The 15,451-nt window shown below is 55.2% G+C and overlaps 1 protein-coding gene across 1 annotated transcript; it reads right to left on the reverse strand.

Moving 5' to 3' along the window:
- Positions 1-285: 285 nt before the first annotated feature.
- On the reverse strand, positions 286-15,237 carry KCNK17 (potassium two pore domain channel subfamily K member 17). The gene is made up of 5 exons (XM_037520886.1): positions 15,001-15,237; positions 11,472-11,586; positions 6,050-6,210; positions 5,229-5,403; positions 286-1,018 (listed from the first exon to the last, which is right to left on the reverse strand). The coding sequence occupies exons 1-5, from the start codon at positions 15,235-15,237 to the stop codon at positions 684-686; spliced, it is 1,023 nt and encodes a 340-aa protein (XP_037376783.1). The 3' UTR covers positions 286-683.
- Between the last annotated feature and the right edge of the window lie 214 nt (positions 15,238-15,451).

Below are 15,451 nucleotides of genomic sequence, written 5' to 3' on the forward strand. Positions count from 1 at the left end.
GAGTTATCAGCAGATTTTGGTCTTGGAGGGTTTTAGGAAATAGGGGGCCCACACTTGAGTCTTCAGTCCATTCCCTCTACTAATCCTGGGCAAACTCACCTAGGGAGGGGCTGGTTTCTCTCTGTGTATCGCCTATCTCAGATGCTGCTTTTATCTGTGTGTGTGTGTGTGTGTGTGTGTGTGTGCGTGTGTGTGTGTATGTGTGTGAATCAGAATTTGGTTGTGAGTGATTAAAAGAACAGACATAGTATTTTAAATAAGATTGATGTTTATTTCTCCCACACATTAATGAAATTTGGTATTATTTAGTCCAACTTTGTTATGGTGGCTCTGCAAATATCAGATATCCAGGCTCTTTCTAATTGTATCACCAATCTCAAACATGGCTTGTACCTCATGGTACAACATGGCTGCCAGAGCTCCAGCCACCGTATCAGCATTGCAGCCAGATAGGAGGATATAGGGAAGAGGTATACACCCTGCCCACCTCTCCATGAAAGTCACATCCATAAACCACATAAGATACTCTGTGCATCCTTTTGGGCCGAAATCTAATCATCTAGCTGCACCCAGCCTCAAGGGAAGACAAAAAATGTAGTCTGTACTGCGGGTGCTCATGTACCAAACTTAAAATTGGGCATCATGTTACTGAGGAAGAAGATGGAACAGATACTGGAGTATAACTAGCTGTCCTTTCCAGAGCATTCAAATTGAGTATTAGCTTCTGGATGCTGTGCAATTCTAATGGGCCCCTCTGGACAGCTGCCTGGCTGTGGGGGGTGGGGCTCTGCCTCCCTGTCTGCCTCCCCATCTGCCTCCCCATCTGGGCACTGTCTCCAGCTTTTGGACTTCAAGTCCCCCTTGGAGCTGCGGTGGTAACAGGAACATGGTCTCCTGGGGGTCTCCAGCAGGGACAGGATGGGCTTGATGATCGAGGCCAGCCATGCCATCCCAAAGAGGATCCACAGCGACACCGTGTACTTGTACAACACTGGGTAGCTCCGGGAGGGGTTCATCCCTGGGGAAGAGGCAAGGTCAGAGAGTGGAGGCCTAGGAAAGTGAGGGCCACATTCCCCAAATAAACCAGCACACAGGGCTTGATGTGGGCGGTGCATGTTGCTCAGGGATTGCTGGCCTGAGGTCACCTTCTGCAGATCCCAGGATGCCTCCTGGGCATCCTGGGGTTTGCAAGCTCAATTTCATTTTTGTCTCTCTGAGGCACTCTGCTCTGTCCCAGTTCTCAAAGTGTGGTCCCGGACCAGCAGCACCTGAGAGTTTGTTGGAAGTGCAAACATTTAATTGCAAACAATTAAGGTCCATTCCAAACCCCCTCTGGAAGGCACTGGGGGTGGGCCCAGCAATCTGTGTTTTAACAAACTCTGCAAGATGTGGAGCCTGCTCTCCTGTGTGCCTGTCTCTGTGTTTGGTTCTCTCATAGCCCAAGGGAGGCAGCTTGCCAGGGGCTTTGCTAGAATTTCTATCCTGCCTCAGTTACTGGCTGTGCCACCTCCACCTATCTGAATGACCCTGGTGGATGAAATGGGGAATATAATCCCTCCCCCTTGGCTTTTAGGGTGAAGCCTCAATTTCTCAGCCGTGACCCCTTTCCACTTCTCCAACCTGGATTTGCGGCCTCTCCCCTTTGGTGCTGTGCTTGGCGATGCTCCTCTTTCCCCCATTTCTCCACCTGTTACCCTTCCTGCCCCAGGGCCGTGGGCCTTGCGTCCTCTCAGCTCAGAATGCGCTCCATTTCCAGTTCGCCTTCAGTTTTAGCTCAGACTTTACACCATGGAGACAGGGCCGGGCCCCTCTGACACTCACAGCCTGCGTGCTCCTGTTGGGTGAGTTACTTATTCTTGCTAGGCCTCAGCTTTCTTTTCTATAAAATGGAAGCATGAAGATTATCTGCCGCCTGGTGACTGGCACATGGGTTATTGCATCTCAAGTGCTCATGATCACGCTTGGCACGTACTGATGCCCAGGGCCTATAGCTGGGTAATTGTTTGACTCATCGTTGGATCCCCGCTGGTATCCCGCAACAGTCAGGATGGGTAAGTGGTGACTGAGGGATGGAAGGTGAAGGTGGCTGTGGGACTTAGCTAAGTCAGGTCAAGGCGTTATTTAGTTCTTTCCTCTGTCCATTTCCAGGGGAGGGGTCTGTCTTGCCTCCCTCATCAGACTGGGATGGTTCAAAGGGTACAATCTGTCTTCTGATTTCCTCATTCCAAAATGATATAAAAGGGGTGAAGAACAACCTCCCGCCTCCTCCTCCCCTTGACCTACCTATGCTGTGACCTGAATCAATTCCCCTCTCTTTGATGGGCCTCAGTTTCTTTCTCCTCAACACCCTTTTCTGCCTTTGCTTCCTGTTCAGCCCCATCTCCCCTACCACCCCGTCCCGCTGGCCCCAAGACCCCCTCTCTGCCTGTCTATCCAAGACCGGCCCCTCTTCTGGGTCTCGGCTCGGGCATGAGCCTGCAGCCCGGGCCCCAGCCCCGCTGCCTGGCAGGAGCCGGAATTGGATTAGGTTGATTGGGTTATGGGGCCATGATTCCGCTGGCGTGTCCCAAATGAGATCAGTGGTGAGCCAGCTCTCTGGCCCTGCCACCCCCAGCCCAGTCTGCTCCTGGCATCCGAGCGGAGGAGGTGTTCTTCTCCCCTTTGATTTCATTTTTATAGCCGAAATCATAAGTGGCAGGAGACCTGGCAGCTGGCAAGGCGCTCCACTGAGCTCCAAATGCAATTGGAGGAAATAGTGACTGAGACCAGGAGGGGAGGCAGCTGGGGCCGGGGGCGGCTCCACCAGGGCCTCTGGGCAAAGAGGAGCCGAGATGTCCACGTGTCTGGTGGCAGCTGACTCGGGCAGTGAGGCCCAGTACCCAGGTAGTGGACCACACTGCATTCCCACTCAAGAGAGGGGTTTGGTCCTGTCCCTGGAGGACGAGGAAGACTGAAACATGGGAAGTGAGGGTGGGGTTAGTTTCTTCTCAGCTATGGAAGATTCAGGAATCCTGGGCTCTCTCCTGGACCTGCCTGTTCCATGACCTGAACTACCTTCCTTCTCCCTGATGGGCCTGAGTTTTCTTTGCAGATGAGTTGGTTGAGGCACTTGCCACGAGGGACTGACACATCCACAGAAGGGACCAGAGTGAACAGCGCATCTCCTGTGGTGGCCTGAGAACCCCTGGGCCTAGAAGGCCCTCATAGGTTTGGACTAGGCCTTCTTAGGTGGTTTTGTTGGAAGGCGGCTCTAGGAGGCCTGTGCCCCACACACCAGCCTTCTAGGCCCTGTTGCTCCCTGCAGGGCAGTTCCCAGGGCAGCAGAGACCCTGATCAGCCCTCACCTTCTGTTGAGCCTTTCCTCTTGTTTTGAGGGTGCTTCTATCTAGAGAGCACCTCCATTGTGCCTCAGGGGACTGTAGAGCCTCAAAACATCTTTATAGGGTCTTCCCATCAACCCCAAATGGGTTGCTTCAGGAACATTTCCTGGAGTCTGCTGTCAGCTATTCCTACCCAGAACCAAAGGTTGCAAGCCTTGGGAAACAGTGGGTGCTAAAAGACTAGAGCTGGGGAGTTCCTGTCCCCATTTTTCCTCCCCTATCCTGGCATCGGATGCCCTCAGAAAACCAGTCCTTCTGAGTGTAGAGGTATCCTGGGGGGAAAATCCTGACTTTCGTCCTGTGAGCCTGGTATCAGGGAGACCACTGCAGGACATGCTTGATCAAGCTGTGCTGGACTGAGGCTGCTGTGGCCAGGCTGGTCAGAGGGGTATTTCATGGAAGCTTGTGTGCAGTGTGGAAAGGAGAGAGCTCAGAGGAGAGAGGGAAGCAGGCCTTCAAAGGCCTAGGGAGGGATATTGGACCCCATCCTAAGTCTATGGAGCCACAAGAGCACTTGTCACTTTTAAAGGTGGTAAGAGCAAGGGCAGATGAGATGGAAGCTGCACGAAGCCATGGGTGTTCTGGGTGAATGGCAACTCCTTAGGACTGTGCAGTGCTCGACCGGCCCAACAGGCCACAAGCAACAGCCCTGCTGTTGGGAGAAGTGGCAGTGAGGACAGAGAGGAAAGGACAGATACAAGAAGCATTCTCTGAATTATGAGGCACAGAGGTGACTCTTGGGCCACCTGGCTCAGCTCTCTGTGGAGATACATCTCTCCACTCTGCAGGCAGGAGTAGGAGGCAGACCCGGTTGGCTGAAACCTTCCCAAGGATCCTTTCCAGAGCAACAGCCTCCTCCCGGAGAAGATGGCAGGAAGGGAGGCGCCTGATACCACACCCTTCTTCCCAGAGGGAGGGTTCAGGGAAGAGGGCCCTACACAGAGGCTAGAAGGCACTGAGGGGGTCCTAGTAACTAGTCTTAGTCTGGGCCCCTCATTTAAGACTGGAACACTGAGGCCCTGGAAAAGATCTGTGAGGGGGTCTGGAAAGAGTATGAATTTTGGAGTCAAATGAAACAGAATTCATATCTCATTGGCTGTGCAATCACAGGCAATCTGAGCTTCATGCTTCCTCCTCAGTGAAATGGGGGTGACACTCTAGGTTGTCCCATAAGTAAGCTGTTTGCCACTTTGGTAAACCCCATTTCAATATTCCAGGTTGGGTTCTGTCTCGGAAGGAGTGAAGAAGGGCTGGCCCTTCAGGAGCAGCAGAGAGGGGCGCTGATGAGGCTGAGCAGTGGTTGGGAGTTTTGGGGGTGTTGGGGGTGGCCTGACCGCCTCTGCCACCCAAAGAATGTCCTCTACTGCCCCCTGCTGGGACAAGGGCTGCTTTCTCATGCAAGAGCGACCTCATGAAGCATGTGGTGGCACAGGGGTTGTGGGAGGCTTGGCTTTCAGAGGCAGCGTGATGTGGAGAGGAGAGCCCCTGGGACATGGTTGGGGTGTTGAAGACTCCCCTTTATCTAGTGACCTCTAAGAACAATGGTTGACGCTGTGGACATTTGAAATCCACCCCCATCACCCGCCTCCCCCCTTCCACCCCCCATCCCCACCCCCAGGAGCTGTGACTTACCTGCAGTACTGGGTTCAAATTGCACTTGTTACTTTTTAGTGAGTGACCTTAGCCCCATCATACAACATGGGTGAACCTACCCAGGACAGCGCCCTCTGCACTTTGGGCCTGCACAAGGGCCTGGCACTCAGCAGGGGCCTGGTAGCTGCTGGGTGGGCATCAGGCAGTCAAGCCTCTGGGTCCCCTCCCACCCCAGCCATCTGTTGGGGCTCTCACCAATCACGTAGTCACCGTAGCCCACGGTGCTGAGGGTGATGAAGGCGAAGTAGAAGCTCTCCATGTAGCTCCAGCCCTCCACGTGGGAGAAGAGCAGTGGGGGCAGCAGCAGGAAGAGCAGGAGGCCTGAGAGGAGGGCCCCCGTGCCTGCTAGCCAGCGGGCCTTGGCTGGGTCCTGTGGGTGCACACAGTCCCAGCCCCATGTGGCCTCTGCCTGGTGTGTGGAGACCTGGGGAGCAGGCAGCCTGGGGGCCCAAACTGGAGGCAGTAAGAAGGGATGCCTGGAGCTCCCCCACCTAGTTTGTATTCTCCAGGCTGCTTTCCTGTCCCCCAGGACACCTATTGCATCTCCCCCACTTCATTACTAAAGACCCCACTTTTGGATAGTGACCCCCATCCCACCACAGCCATCCTTTCCTACAAGAGACTCACTCTGGGCCTCCCCTGGTGGCGCAGCGGTTGAGCGCTGGGCTGTGAAGCTGCCCGCAGCCTCTGCAGCGCCGGTTTGATCCCCGGCCACCGGTGAGGGTCCCACATGGCGCACAGACCTCTCCTGCCGCCCGCTGCTCCCCTCAGCAGTGTGTTTCGTCAGTCTGACTGTTCTGTTCCCCGCTCTGGCTCTGGTGAATTCTCTCACCCTCCCGCGCTTCTGACTGTACCCAGTGCTTGTATAAATAAATAAATAAATAAATCTTTAAAAAAAAAAAAAAGACTCACTCTGGGTTCTGATGCCCCTTGCCATCCGGAACCCCGATTCCCACCATGCCCTTCACCCTAGAAGGGACCCATCCTCCCCACCCCCCACTCTGCAGTCCCCTTACCTGCCAGGCACCCCCCAGCCTGCGGGTGCAGTTATGCATCCCTCGCTGCATGAGATGCCCCAGTTGGTTGAGCACCACGAGGTGGAGGGGGATCCCCACAAGAGCAAAGAAGATACAGAAGATGCGGGCCGCCATGGTGTGGAGGCTCAGGTTGCCGTAGCCTGAGGGGAGATGGCAGCACTCAGGGCACCTCCTTTCATTCCTCAGGGGCCCTCATCCCTGAATGACTGACCCCAGGCATGGCAGGGGGGTGTACGTGGAGCCTGCTTTCCCACACAAGGCTCCGTGTGGGGGCCTGTACTTTGCCCAGTCCAGTCTCACCACAGCTTACTGACTGGACAACAGAAGCTCTAGAAACTCATAAGCGTGTGGGAACTTCAACCCATGGAGTACCAAGAGCTGGTCTTCCCTCTCCTTCCCTGTCTCTCTTGGTGGGCAGAGGGTGGGGGCAAGGAGTGCAGCAGGGGAGCCTGCGAGGGAGACGAGGTTCTAGCGCCTGCACCTCCGGGACCCACAGCTCCATTCACTCTGAGGCCACGCTCTCCTCAGGCTTGTGTCTCTGGGCATGGCAGGGGTGCCAGAGCTGGCCAGGTGGCACCCCTTTCCCAGGCAATCCGGCTCAGGGCTCCCACCGGGTGCCATGCATTCTGTGGCTGTCCCCACGCAAGCCCCTTCCTTCCCACTCTCCAGTCACAGGTGCCAGACCCACTTTGCAGTCCGACGTTCCCTCCATTTACCCTGCAGCTGCTCTTCTCCAAACGCTTCTCCTCACACTCTCTCCACCGACCCCCCAAGGACTGAGGAGCCAATAATGACCCTCCAGGTGACCTGGAGGAGTGAAAGTCGGGCCTCTGGTCAGGAGGATAAGGGAAGGGCAGGCTAGGGGAGGCCTGACCTTTTTTTTTCTACTTCACTCACTTCCACCTGTTTCTACCCTTCTTGGTCATCACTGCCTTCTTGTCTTTCTAGAATACAAACCTGATTGTACTGTCTCCCAAATTATTACCCTTCATGCTGCCTCATGCCTGCTGGGGAAAGTCCAAACTTTCACCAGCCTGTCTCTAAACCTCATCTTTCCCAGCTCCTGTCCTGCAGAAGCTCCGCCCCCCACAGGCCTCCACACCTTTGAACATGATACTCCCTCCACCAAGGGGTTGCCTCCTCCCCTTGTCCATCTATAAAAGCCCAAATCCTGGCCCTTAATAGATGCTCACAACGTGTGTGTTGAGTGAGTCTAAGAATGAATGAATGAATGAATGTAGCTAGTTGAAGGGCTGCCTTGCATTAGTACCTAATGTCCCCCCTTGCTGGGGTCAGGGCCCTCATACACCCCTCACTCATTTCTACTTATTTGAAACTGGGGTTTGACAGGCACCGCTGCCTTACTGATGGATCTCAGGGGGCTCCATGTTGAGAGAGCTCAGAACACATACAAGTCCAGAGTGTGGGTTTTGGAGGCAGAGGCACTCCCTGGGTGGGAATCCCGGCTCTGCCTCTTGCCGGCTGTGGGAATTTGTGCAAGTGGTTTGACTTTTCTGAGCCTGTTTCCCTGTCTATAAAATGGAATTGTTGACATCAACATCACAGTGTGGTGTGGGCTCTCTGCCACTTGTGGCCTCTGCACCTGTGTGTGTGTGAAAGCACTGGATAAGGCTCTCCTGCATGACTGCCCAGAGACAATGGCCCACATCACAGGCAGCCAGGGACGCCCAGGTAGCTGTTAACTGAGCGTGTGGTCAGTGTCCAAGGCCGTCTGGGAGTAACTTGGAAATTACACCAAGTGCCTTCATGGGAAATTCTCCCATGGAACGTGGATGACATGTCCCTTCCTGTTCCCCATAAAAACTGATTATCCTTTGTCTCCCCTGGATCCTGCTCCTCCTGCCATTGTCACATAATCAATCATACTTGTTCATTACTGCTAATAAAAAGCAAGAGCACTGCTCACTGGGCAGCAGAGTCTTGCCTTGCAAACCTGCTCCATTACTCGTCCCTCAAACGTGTCCCCAGGAGCATGCTCGCGTGTTCCTGACCACCACAGTGTGGGGTGCAGTGGGGGTATGCTGGAGCTGGGAATGTGAACCCTCAAGTACCTAGTATACAAGAGATGCTAATTGATGTGTGTTGAAGGAATGAATGGATGAATGATCCAGCTCTACGAACCAACTTCTGGCCGGAAGACATCAAAGTCCTCCTCTTGATCCATCTACCTGCCCCCTCGTGCCTTTTATAGATTCCCTTCACTAAAGGAGGGAAATCTCCTTTCTGTTGACTTCCAGGGAGAGGTCACCCTCCTGGTTTCCATCCTCTGCTTACCTCCTCACCACTACCCCCTCCTCCAGCTGTAGCTCCTCCCAACCCCCATCCCTGGGGGGTCTTTTCATTCAATTGTGAATGGTGGGATTTCTGGTCTGGAAGGACCCTCATGGAGCCCTCTGTCTCTCTAAGATTAACATTAAATAGGATTTTCTCCTTCCCACCACGGTCAGTCAGTCCTCAGGTCAGAATATCAGTGGATGGCAACAGGCCCTCACCTACCTACTGTAAGCTGGGTGGCCCAGCCCCATGTGAGCCCCCTCTCACTTCAGCAGGTCTCCCTCTTGTCAACTCTCATTTACCAGTCCAGTCCTAGGACACCCAGCTGGTCCTGTGAGGCTGTCTGTGGTTGGGATCCTCTGTATCTTTTCTGAACTCAGTCCTTGGTTCCAACCTTCTCCATCCACCAGGACCTCCTTACTGTTCCTCAATTATACCAGCCACATCCTACCTCAGGGACTTTGCACTTGCTGGCATGAGATTCTTTCCCCATGTATCTACACAGCTTGCTCCCTTATTCTGCTTGTGTCTCTGCTTCAGTGTTACTGTATCATTTGTGAGCACCTTATCTACAGAAGGTCCCCTGGTCCCCAGGCCCCCATCACTATCAGACTCCTTCCCTGGCTTTATTTTTCTCTAAGCACCTCAAACTATCTGAATATTGCCACAGATCTGTTTATTTGCCATGTGTCCCCTCTCACTAGAATGTGGGCTTCCCATAGACAGGAGCTTGATAGCTTTATTCCCACTGTATCCTCAGCACCTAGAACCCACACTAGCCACTCAGCCTGTTCGTTGAATGAATATATGGACAGGTAAGTGAACAAATGAGCAAGCCAGGACAGTGTTTATGATTTCTGGGTTCAGGCCTGTCCTGATAGTCCAGAAGGGCTTGTGTTCTAGGATTTCATTAGAAAGTGCAGCTCTTGCAGGGTGCCGGCCCCTGGGAACTGGGGTGGCAAGGAGGCAGCCCTCTGCTGTGCCTCTCAGAATACTTCCGCTTGTGGGGTATCCCACATATACACATTCCCAAATCTTTGCTCCCCTTCTTCCTCTCTTTATCACCTCCCTTTATGTGAATATGTCTGCACGTGTAGGTGTATGTGTATACAGGTGTGAGTGTGAATATGTATGTGAGAGAGAGACAGATCAGATCAAAATCACAGGTTTCCCTGTTGTTCACCTTCAACTGACTATTTCTGCCTGCTGCTTAGACTCCCCCTGTAGCTTACATATCCTGCGAGGACAGACACTATTGGAAAAGAAAGCAGTGAAGTCACCCAGTCAGGTCCCCCTTCCAGCTATGTGGCCTTGGGAAGTTGTGCAACTTCCCCATCCCTCAGTTTCCTTATCTATGATGTGAACGTAATAAGCCTTATCCTGGGAGATCGGGCCAGAGGGACAAAATGAGATCTCACAGGTAAAAGCTCTCCTTCCAATGCATGCCAGTTGGGGTGGGATTCCTCTGGCTTCTCCCCTCAGAGCTGACAACTCTGAGGTAGAACCCAATGGGCAGGGCCGTGGTCTCAGCTGTCTATGGAAGGTCAAAGAAAGGCAGGCTGAGAAACTGAATTTGGTGGGCTAAAGTCACAGGCCCAGGGCAGAGGGTATAGGAGGTGTGGGGTTCAGAGCCTAAGGACCCCCATATGCCTGGAAGACCTGGCCCCTGCTGATTGTGCATTAGCCCCCACTACCCTGGAACTCAGTACATGGGCATTCATGGGCTCCATTAACGTGGCTGCGTTGTGGAGCGCGCACTCCACACTGGGTCTTGTACTAGATCCTGGGGATGGGAAGGTGAACAAAACTTCCTGATCAGTCCTTCTGGGCACAGGTTCTATGGAGTCTCCCAAGCCTGCTTGTCTCAAAGTGGAGGATGGCCCAAGCTCCCATGTCACCCTGAGACCTGCTTCTAAGAAGTATTGGCTCATTAAAAACTAGATGGAAAGTCTCCTGGGTGCTCCCTGGTGACTCCATCCAGAAGGACAGAAGCTGTGATGCTGGTTTCATTGAGAGACTCCTGGCTGGCCAGGGCCGGAGGCTGTAGCCTGAGCCACCGCGATGTCAGCCTGCCACCTAGTGGTCATTCTGTGTCATGCAGCTGCCACAGCCTGGGGCAGCACCATATGAGTTATTTCCAGGGGACTGGGAGTTGGAGGGATCTAGGCTGAGATTCTTCTTCCCCTCACAACAGCCCACCTCTAACAAGTTTTTCCTCTGGTCTCCTGAGGGCAGGGCTGCAGAGACAAGAGGGGTATCTGCCCCCCACGTCCCAGTGTGTGAGGGAAGAAAGTGACTTGGAGAGGAAGGTTATAGGTGAGGTGGTGCTTAAGTGAGCTGGGGAGGGGCCTTCAGGAATGGTCATCTCCCCCAGAGGGTGAGAGCAGGGGTTGAAATACTCTTTTGGGGGCCTCTCTGGTGGCGCAAGGGGTTAAGCACAGCACTATGGAGCAATTTGTAGCCTCTGCAGCGCGACTTCCATCCCTGGCCGGCCAGGGAGCTACTCAATGGTACAACAGACCTCTCCTGACTCGCCTGCTGCTCCCCTCAGCGGTGTATTTCAGTCAGTCTGCCTGTTCTGTTCCCCACTCTGTCTCTGGTGGATCCTCTCATCTCCTGCATCTCTGGCCTGTACCCCAGATCTTGTATGCATGGATGGATAAATCTTTAAAAAAAGAAAGAAAAGAAATACTCTTTTGGAGATTCTGCCTCTCCTCCTTCCCAGGTGTCCCTTGTCCCCCACCATGCCATCCTTGGGGATTAGTGTCAGATGGACTTGGCTGAGAAGACCAGCACACATGTAGAGCCCAGAAGCTTCTTTACTGCCGTACTGGAGAGGCCTCTGCTTCCTGAAAGATTGTGTGAAACAGATGTCCTCTAGAATAGTGTATCTCAAATTTGAGGCTTGCACACACACCTCCTGGGGACCTCAGAAAGTATAGAACTGATGAAGAGGTCTGCAGGGAGCCCCGAGATTCTGCTCCCAGGTAGTGCCCATATTGTAAGGCCCAAACATACTAGGAGTCAACCCTGCCAAAAGGCAACTGGTCCCCTGTCCTCTGGGGTCCACCCTCCCAGCCCACCCGCCCTGGCCCCATCCTCTTACCAATGGTGGTAATGGTGGACACGGAAAAGAAGAAGGAGCCCTCGAGCTCCCAGCGTCCCATGCTGGTGGTGTTGTCGAAGGTGATGTCCCCACTTTTGTATGCTTGGATGATGCCCTGAGGAGAGGCTACAGTGACCACCAGGCTCTTGGGGTGACTGGGCCCCTGTAGCCAACCCCCCCACCCCCCTGCACACACACTCAAGGACGTTCTCACGACCATGCTTTGATCCCAGCCTGGCCAGAGAAAGGAGGTTTCCCCTCCAACCAGAGTGTCCCTAGGCTAGGGGTGAGGGTTTGGAGGGACAGCACCCTCCCCTCGTTTTATCCCAGAACCTAGATCAACCCAGGGTATCTCACTGACTGGAAGAACATCATTTCCTCCCCTGCTCACTCCCTTTCTTGCAACGAGGACAGGTCAAGCATGACGTGTGATGCTTTGAGGAGTCCCAAAGATGAAAGAGACAAGGCTTCTGGGCTCTCTAACAAGGCACAGCCAGGCAGCTGCAGGGATTTAGGTAGTATGGCTGCTTGATCCCAGGCAAGATATTCAGCATCTCCGGGCCTCAGTTTCCTTATTTGTCAAGTGGAATACTAATAGCATCTATGGACACGGGCGTGGAGCAGGCCATGCCCTCCTCAGCCTAGGTCCCCTGTGTCTGTCCAGGGAGCACTAGTCCCTGCAGATCCACACTGATCTTGTGACCTTCTGAGACCTCAGATTTCTTTTTTTCACCTGCTTTCTCTTTGTGACCTGAGAGCCTCGCAGACCTGATGAGAGGGTTAAATGAAGCATGAGGTGTAAAGGCTTAGAACAGAACCTGGAACATGGGAACGGTGGTGGTGGCTGTTGTCACCACCATCACCATCATCACCAGTATGATGCTGTGGGAACGCAGAGAGGAAGGACGTTCTGATGAGGGTGGGGGCAGAAGGCTTCGTGGAGGGGGTAACATTTTAGTCGAGCCTCCCTTGAGGGTCAGACAGGATTGCTTCTGGCGGGAGGCCATTTGGGTAGCTGGGACAGCAGCGGCGAAGGCTGGGAGGGGATCCTGCCTGGGGTCTAGAATAGGGAGACTGAGAGGCAGTGGGGAGTCAGGCCATGCTGGGCTTTGCCACGCCAGGGATGGCATGGCCTGCTTCTTCAAGGTCACGGAGCGAAGAGGAGGCAGGTTTTTGTGTGCTGAGATGCTAGAGCACAGATGTTGGCAGAGCAGAAGGAGCCTCCTGCAGGGGTTGGTGATGGAGGCCTGCCCGCATCCTGGGATGAAGTAGTCCGGCAGGAACAGAGGAGAGTTTCAGAAGCCCAGGCCCCTGGCCGTGTTTCGTATGGCCAGTGAGGGAAGCACCTGAGACCACTGTGAGGTATGTGGCTATGGGGCCAGCAGCAGAGATTCAGAGCAGGTGGAGGAGGGGGGCTGGGAGGAGGAGGGCCACTTGCTTTTGACTTTGGGAGAATTTGAGGGTGGAGAGTTGCAAGTGTCTGGTGCTCAGGGGGAGATCTGGGTGGGTGATGCCATATCTTATTTCTGGGGATGACTGACCAGGACCCAGAGGAGGTTTGCGGAAGTGAGTGAAGTGGGGTGAGGTGGAGCGGGAAGAGGCCAGAGGGGAAGTGTGCTGCCATGAAAGCCCAGCTGGGAACCTCAGAAAACACCTCTGTTCACAGTTCCACACTGAGCAGGTACTCATGGTGGTTTACAGCCTGTAGGGTAAGGAAAAAAGTATCAGGCTTTTCTGCCCTCCCGCCATCAGGATAGATGATGGATCCTCGCGGTCCTGAATGCATGCCTGATGGCGGGCTCCTGGAATAGGGTGTGGGCATAGGTAGATGGGATTCACCTGGGCTGAGACTGGGTTTTAAGGGCGGCATCATGGGGATGCCAGGAGAAGCCGAAAGAAGAAGAAAAGCAGAGAGAACGCCAGAGAGCCCAGATAGAGTGAGGATTTGCTGGGGGCTGGGAGGACTGCCAGCCTCCCGGCCCCCCAGCACCCCTGCCTGCCATATGCCTGGTGAACCCCAATAAAAGACCTGCAAAAGCCACTGAGGACTCTGACTCCTCCTTTACCCGGTCTGCGGGATCATAGAGAACCTGCACTGTGTCATTCCTGCCCCATACACAGCCCCTGACTCCTAGGCTGGCCCAGTAACCATCATTTGTACTTAACCTCTCTGAGCCTCAATTTCTTCATCTCTAAAATGGGAATGATGATAACAGTTCCCACCTGTGAGACAGGTGAGGCTGAGGGAGTGGCAACAGGTTAATGCCCTCGGTACAGCATGTGCTACCCGGAAGCAGCCACTATTATTATCGCCATCATTATCATCTTCCCTGGGCTGCTTGTAGTTGAAGTTCACCACCTTGGCAGGAGGAGTGTCTGGGGGTCTGGAAGTGGGAATAGAGGCGGCCATTAAGCTCTTAGCCGAGCTCCCGGCCTCGCTAAACCTGCAGGTCTCAGGCGCCCCCTTCACTTGCGTCCCAGAGACTCTTCCCATTCAGACACACTTCCCAGCTCCCTTCTGGAAAATGGCTTTGGGCTGGCGACTCCAAGACCCAGACTCTGCGCTCTCAGGTAGAGGAGGTACCTGAAACCTAGGTGGGAGATTTCGGGTTAGGGCCCAGCAGTCTGGGTTCGGGAACCAAGCCAAGGTTAATGCTTCTGCCAAACCCCAGCAGCTCCCAGAGCAGCAGCGCCTCCATCGTGTGCGATGCCCGGCGGCGAAGAACCTGTCTCCTCCCCCGGCCCCCATGCCCCCCGGGTCCTCCCCCTCTCAGGTCACTCTTTACCTCGGCCTCCGCCGCCTATTCAGGACCTTTTCAACCGTCCGGGCCTCGGCAGCGCGCCCAGTCGCGGAGCAACGCAGGCTCAGCCAAAGGGCGCCCGCGCTGCGCTCCTGCCCTCGGACCCGCGTCCGCACTTTCCGGGCGCTCGGACCTGACCCCCAGCCCCACCCGCCCTGGGACGAGCGTTCCTTTCCCCCAGTCCCCAGCCCTTGGTCTTCCTTGTCCTCAGACACCGCGCAGCCATTCCCGCGTGTCCTATCTTCCTTGGCGGGGGCGGGACCCCCGCGTAATGCGCTGTCGGGTTTGGCCGCCCCACGGGCCACCCCCCTGGCCGGCCGAGCGCGCTCCGGCCTCATTTTGAGCCGAGTGGAGGGCCCTCCTAGCTCCCGCCCCAGCTAGCACGCCCTGTCTCCCTCGTCCCGCACTACGGATGCCTGCACCAAGCATCTCTCCATTTGGAGCGGGTCAGGGCCCCTCGCCCCTAAAGGAGGACTCGGAGCGCGGCGCCGCGTGTTCCCCTCGCGGCAGGGGGACGCCTTCCTTGGCGGTCCCGCTCCACCCTCCGGGCCCGCCCGGCAAACCGCGCCCACCGTCGTCCTGCGTCTCTCTCCTCCACGCGTCTTTCGGACTGGTGCTCCCCGCTGCGCCTCAGGAGCCAGGGCGTGCCCTCTCGCCCTCTGGGTGTGCCCTAGGCGTCCCCCTGCCCGATCCCCCCACACCCGGGCCGGGCCCCGCTCGCCCCTGACCCGGATCAGCATCTCCAGCGCAGGGCCGTCCAGGCACGTGAAGTTCCGCAGCAGCGCCCACTTGTCGCTCTGGAATCTGTCACTGGAGTTTTTCGCTGCTGGGCTCTCCAGCATCCAGAACACGCTGGTGCCCAGTGCCAGGTGAGCCAGGTAGGCGAGCAGCAGGAGAGCTGTCCTGGGCATTCTGTAGTCCCTGGCCCTGCCCTCAGGCACCCTCCGGGCTTTTGGGCTGCACATCTCCAGAGAAGGGGGAGGCAGGAGCCTGGAGTCCTGCACCAGGACTGAGGCGGAAAGGAAAGGCTAAGAGCTGGAAAGTTTCCTTCTCTAGCAAATAAATGCCTGCCGGTGCTTAGTTTTCTCAGCACAGTAGGCGTGCTGGGGAGCTGGACAGCCCTCCCCTCCAGCTCCAGATCCAATCCCAAGACAAAAAGAGGCCCTGGGTTGTGGGCAT

The sequence above is a fragment of the Talpa occidentalis genome, unplaced genomic scaffold (genome assembly GCF_014898055.3).
Source record: "Talpa occidentalis isolate TD23 unplaced genomic scaffold, MPIMG_talOcc4v2.1 talOcc4.2, whole genome shotgun sequence".
NCBI classification, from domain to species: Eukaryota; Metazoa; Chordata; class Mammalia; order Eulipotyphla; family Talpidae; genus Talpa; species Talpa occidentalis.

What these genes read in the sequence shown, in the direction of transcription:
- KCNK17 (XM_037520886.1), bottom strand. Translation starts at nt 15,237, where the DNA reads ATGTGCAGCCCAAAAGCCCGGAGGGTGCCTGAGGGCAGGGCCAGGGAC. An exon ending in CGCTGGAGATGCTGATCCGG is followed by an intron (nt 11,587 to 15,000) that starts GTCAGGGGCGAG and finishes GCCTCTCCTCAG; the next exon opens with GGCATCATCCAAGCATACAA. An exon ending in CTACGGTGACTACGTGATTG is followed by an intron (nt 1,019 to 5,228) that starts GTGAGAGCCCCA and finishes CCTCTTCCCCAG; the next exon opens with GGATGAACCCCTCCCGGAGC.